Below are 5694 nucleotides of genomic sequence, written 5' to 3'. Positions count from 1 at the left end.
CGAGAGCCCAGTGAGCCTGAAGCCCAGAGTGGGTGCCGTTGCTGGACCACAGAGGGGGATTAGAGGAGCAGTTCTCTTGAAGCATGACACTATCCAGTGGAAGCCACAAACATTTCCATCATAAGGGGAGTTTCCCTAAAGTGCCCTGTCTGTTTGAACCAGCCAGCAGGGCAGGCGTTGCTGAATACACGGCAGTATCGAGGGGACACTTTAATATGCATCCGCTCATGACACTTGCGACAGGAGCCATCACTGGACCAGGCTGTGGTGATTCAGGAGAGAGGTGGGTGTGTGCTGGGATTGCCAGACCAACAGAAATCATGTTTGCTGGTCACAGAGTTCTTTTATTTGAGCTACTATTCTGCAATTGTCCAAATCTATCCAAGGACTCAAATGGACAAAAAACAACCAGGATCTAAACAAATGCAAAGTGTAAGTTCTAGCTGCCCACAGTAAGAAATCTTTAGCACTTGTGCCTTTTCCACTCATGTCTGAGGCAGATGAGTAACATTCAAAAAATTCACAAGGCAAACAAACGATAGGGGCTATTTATCTTTTTATTATAAATTTAGTATGAATGACCAATGGAAAAAGTCATAACAGAGTACCAAGAATGTTTGTCTATCAAAATTTTAGCAGCATTTAAACAGTACTAGGTTCCCATCTCCATCCAAACACTGTCTTCCGCCCCCAGAACAGTAACCTCAGCATGAATGGCATCAAGACTTCTAGGCTGAGATATAAGCCACGCTTGTTCCATGTAATCCCCTGCACTGCTGTGACAATCTCAATCCAAACATGTATCCACAGACTCTCTGTTCCTCTAGGGCCAGACTCTCATCCCCACACAGGTCATGTCTACACCACAATCTACAGGGTGATTGCAGTCTGGCTAAAAACAGCAGGGTAGGATAGGAATGCAAGTTTGTACCCAGCCTGCACTGAGGCCTGTGCCACCACATCTGCACTGCTATTTGTAGCCATGCTGGTTCAGGCAGGTCTGCCTGTGCTGCAGTCACACCTCAGATTGCAGTGTAGACCTGCCCTTAGTCACTATGAGCAGCATCTTATTCCACTGAAGAACACAGGGAGGGAGGAGGGTACTACTCAACATGCAAACCTGGCCCTAGAGTGTTTGTTAGTATCCATAACACAGGCTGATCCGACAGCCTCAATGACACAACTGTACTCCTGAAAGCAATTCATTCACGGGGCAGGGCCCATTATTATTCATTACTTTCTAATCCCCAAGTGCCAGGCATGCTTATTACCTATCTACCTTCCTCAATTTCTGTGCGTGACTTTAGAGTACAGGCCATGTAATCACCCACCCATTTCTCTGAGATTCTGTGGTGGAGAACTACTGGGGAAGGAGAAGATATTTAAGGCTTGATCTTGCTCCTGTTCAGGTTGATGGCAGGACTGGGTTCAGATTTGATAGGAGTGGGGGAAGATGAATATTTAGTGTATTTCAGATTCAAAATATAATTAAGTTAGTTGACTAATCACATGAACAGTAGTGTTAAGCATACAGAATAACGAGAACAGGCATAACTGTAAAATACTTTTTTTTGCTAGTTACAATCAAACATGAACAGTACTATCCCAGCTTTGCTGGTGACAGCTTAGTGAACACAATCTTTAATTAGAAGTGGGAACACACAGGTATACACACGGGTAGACGACAACATAACTCTAGCAAGCTATTTCCCTGCTTCTTTGGTACTTTCTAAACTTTCTTATCCAAAATATATAAGGGAAATGCACCATTAAAAAGTTACTGTTTGTAAGTATTTACAAAAGCAGTTGCCATATAGTATTGTACACAAAGATCAATCTGATATGAACAAAGTTATTTTACGAAAAGCACTTATGCACATGGTTTGTTCCAGTATCTTTTAACTTTAAAAAAATTCATGTTATGCAATCCTGTACCTCGCTTTATCTTATATCAAATAGACAAGAAACATTTCCCAATCCATACTCTTCTTCAAAAGATTAAAAAAATCGCCACTGAAATGTTACATTATGTACAAACTTTACTAAATATTCAATTCTAGGCAATATTTTCACCCCACTTGTATTATAACTTAGGTACTATTCCCTACTATATGCATATATTTCTTTAATATATAAGAACGGCACCACATTATATCACCATGTCACCAATATGACACATGTTATATACAGTAGATAAGAAGTTAGATATGGAAGATGAATCCTTGTCAACTAGCACTTCCATTGGACAGGTTAGCAGAGCTCTTCTCCTCCCTCTCCTCCCCCGCCATGGGAGAGTAGCTTGGGCTACTCGGCCTGTTTCGTGGGGAAGTGGCAATTCAGACATAGGGCAGAATCCCGTACATCAAGATCGCCATGACTCCAGCACTGAACAAGCCAGCGACAGGAACCGTCACAAACCAGGCCAGAAAGATGTTGCGGAACAGACGCCAGTCAACAGCCTTCTTCGAACGTATCCAGCCGACTGCCACCACTGACCCAACCTTAGGAGTTTGAGAAGAGGGTTAGGAGATACAAGGTTAACATCTAAAAGCCTCTAAGAGACTTCTATGACCAACCCAATGCCAATCAGCTGATACCCAGCCATGTAAGTAGCCAAGATCTTAAAATAATGCAGACTTCAGTGAAGAGTGAGGCTTTGTTAAAGGATGGCTGGAATTTAGCACTTGCAGGTTGCTGGGGTTAAAAAAAAAGAAGAAAAAAACCCCTCAGCAGCTGACTCTTCAATGCCTTTCCTAGTATATGCCTCAACTTAAAGCCAGCTTAATTAGATTCCGGTATCTCAGCCAAATGGCAATTAACTCTGCTAGTGTCAATACAGGTCTATGTGCTCTGCCTTTTTAGGCCCCAATCCTGCAATGAGCTCTCCATAGGCAGAGCACTGCACCCACCCCGAGCCTGTTGACGTCAATAGGCCCTGCATGGACACAGGGATCATACTGTGTGGGGCTCATTGCAGAATTGAGGCCTTAGCCCAGACGTGGGCAAACTACGGCCCACGGGCCACATCCGGCACCTGAGCTCCCGGCCGGGGAGCCTAGTCCCTGGCCCCTCCCCCACAGCCGTGCCGTGCTCTGGCCCGCCGCTCCCGCTGGGGAGCGCAGCTGGCTGTGGCCGGGTGTCGCGGCTGCGAGCTCCTGCTGCTGGTAAGGGGGCGGAGAGCGGGGGGCGTTGGGTAAGGGAGCGGGGGGTCCAGTCAGTGAGGAGGGGGCGGTTGGATGGGGCGGAGGTTCTGGGGGGGCGGTCAGGGGATGGGGACAGGGAGGGTTGGGAGTGGGAGTCCCGGGGAGCCTGTCGGGGCGGGGATGTGGATAGGGGTCGGGAGGGCAGTCAGGGGACAGGGAGCAGGGGGGATCCCGGGAGGAGATGGTCAGGGGACGAGGAGCAGAGGGCGGTTGGATACGGGGTGGAAGTCCCGGGGGGCTGTCAGGGGGCGGGGGGGTGGATAGGGGTGGGGCAGCCAGGGGACAGGGAGCAGGGGGATTGGATATGTGGCAGGGGTCCCAGGAGGGGGCGGTCAGGGGACAAGGAACGGGGGGGGGTGTTGGATGGGTTGAGGGTTCTGAGGGGGTGGGAGCCAGGCTGTTTGGGGAGGCACAGCCTTCCCTACCGGCCCTCCATACAGTTGCGCAACCCTGATGTGGCCCAAGGGCCAAAAAGTTTGCCCACCCCTGCCTTAGACTGAGAGCTCTTTGGTGCAAGGACTGAGTTGTCCTTAGTGTTTGCCAAACATCTTGCAGATTTTGGGTGCTACTGAAATCTAAAGAATAAAAATTTATGCAGTCTGCCAAGTGTGTTTTCTAGTGTAAAACCTGTGCTTCTGTGCCAACCACTCATCACAGCAACTCTCCTTGTATCAAATGTTCATAGCCCTTCCTACAACTGACTAGACCAGCCTGATGATGTGGGGAATTCAATCAGTGTGGACATCAAGGCAAGAAGGTGTTAACAGAGAAATACACTTTGAGGAATAGTTAGCAGAAGGGTTTGGCAGATCAACTTCTATGTATGTACTACTGTACGAGAGAGAGTTTTAAAAGTACTGTAGCAATGGTGGCTTATTCCTGCAAACTCTACCACCACCTATGGGCAGCAATGGACTCGAGGAAGGTTTTATTCATATCAGGAAATATCACCCAGAGGATTACGGCAGGATTACAAATTAATAACTGGGACATAGAGTTCCTCTGGCCCGAGAAGTAATGCAATTAACGATGTGGCTACTTGAGGACATAAAACATTTATTAGTAGCAGCACAGCTCTTATTAGCTGGGAACTGGAAACAGAAAACTCTTCTCTGTTAGAAAGTGACTTTTTGGGATCTAGCAGTAAGTGGTACATTACTGCATCAGAATAAGACTCTGCAAGGGAGACAGTTAAAATCTAACTTCCTTTCACTACATTTTCAGATAAGGAAATTCACCAGCTACAAGTCCACTTTTTTTAGTATTGAGATTGAAGTTTCTTGTGGGGGGAAAAAACCCAACAATTTTTAAACAGTTTGTGGAAACAAGTATGTCTGGGAAGTTTTTCTAAATTATATTTTCTTTCTACTCCTGAAGCAGCATCTTGAGCCTCCTCAGCTGGTATAAAATCAGTGTAGCTCCGTAGAAGCCAATGTTAAAATAGCAAGAAATCCTTCCAACACAGAAGAAAGAAAAATTCCACAGACTTAATGGTGTTCTTCAACAATGAAAGGGAAAAGTGAGGCTAGCAGGGGAAGAATTGCTGACAGATCTATCAAACGGGGCCATAACTGCCTGAGGAAAGTGCTGAAAGCCCCATTTGTGAGGGCATTTAAAACTAGACCCTATACTATGGAAAAGCGTGCGATGTCAGAGAGCGGAGCTAGAAGAACTAGCAGCTCTTCCGTCTCTAGCTACTTGGATTCTATGGTCATGAAAGCTGCCGGCCAGCTATGTCCAGCACCATGGTCTAGGGTTCGATGTCTTGCCATATGGGCGAAAGCCTAGCTCATATCCATTCTTTAGGCTAACAGAAGACCTTGTGGGCATGCTCCGGCTGAGAATCCTTCCTAAAGGAAGGCCCCAATCCCAGTCGCACTGTTCTCAACAGGAATCTTTCCACTGAGCGCAAAGCGGAGCTGGATTTGGTCCTAAATGGCATCTTTGCCTGGACTAGACTGAACCACATTAATTTTTTAAAATAAAAACTTCTCTGCATTTAAAGAGGTTTAGAGACATTGGGCGGAGCAAGGTGTTTTAGGAGAGGGTGAAGAGAGACGCTTTCCCTGTGGGAATAAGTTAAGAGAAGATTTCACCTAATAAGATCATGCGGGTATAAAAACCCGTTCGAAGAGAAACTTATTAGCTATGTAACATTTAATCTGAATAATAGATGGCTCCAGATGGTTTGCAGTTGTCTTGAGGAGAAGCGGCAACCAGCCTAAATAAAGAGAAACACAACAACAGCAGATTTCCGAATAGCCCCTTGGTCCAAAGAAAACTGTGTCTAGAAAGGACCGTGATGCTTGGCTCCTTAATAATACATTTAGGGCTTCTTTTTGGGGGGTTATTTATAGCAATTTTTGAGTTGTATGTAGATGTTTGCTTTGCTTGGAAAGGACAGGCAAGGAAAAGAGAGGAGTTGTTGCCTTGTAAATCAGAGAGATATACACGTGCACTGAGGATGAGATGGATATAGGAGACAGACTTG

General features: G+C 46.1%; 1 protein-coding gene across 6 annotated transcripts in view; it reads right to left on the bottom strand.

Annotated features, from left to right (window-relative positions):
* Positions 1-539: 539 nt before the first annotated feature.
* The window catches only part of SLC20A2 (solute carrier family 20 member 2), a 67321-nt gene continuing 62166 nt past the window's right edge, over positions 540-5694 (bottom strand). For all 6 annotated transcript variants that reach the window (XM_024214698.3, XM_024214699.3, XM_024214696.3 and 3 more), the window contains one exon: positions 540-2501. In XM_024214698.3, the coding sequence (XP_024070466.1) occupies positions 2337-2501 (165 nt within the window). In that variant the 3' untranslated portion in view covers positions 540-2336. The remainder of the gene's footprint in view (positions 2502-5694) is intronic.

The sequence above is a fragment of the Terrapene carolina genome, unplaced genomic scaffold, assembly GCF_002925995.2.
Source record: "Terrapene carolina triunguis isolate 2854851 unplaced genomic scaffold, T_m_triunguis-2.0 Scaffold136, whole genome shotgun sequence".
In the NCBI taxonomy this organism is placed as follows: domain Eukaryota; kingdom Metazoa; phylum Chordata; order Testudines; family Emydidae; genus Terrapene; species Terrapene triunguis.
This window is presented reverse-complemented; position numbering and strand designations above follow the sequence as displayed.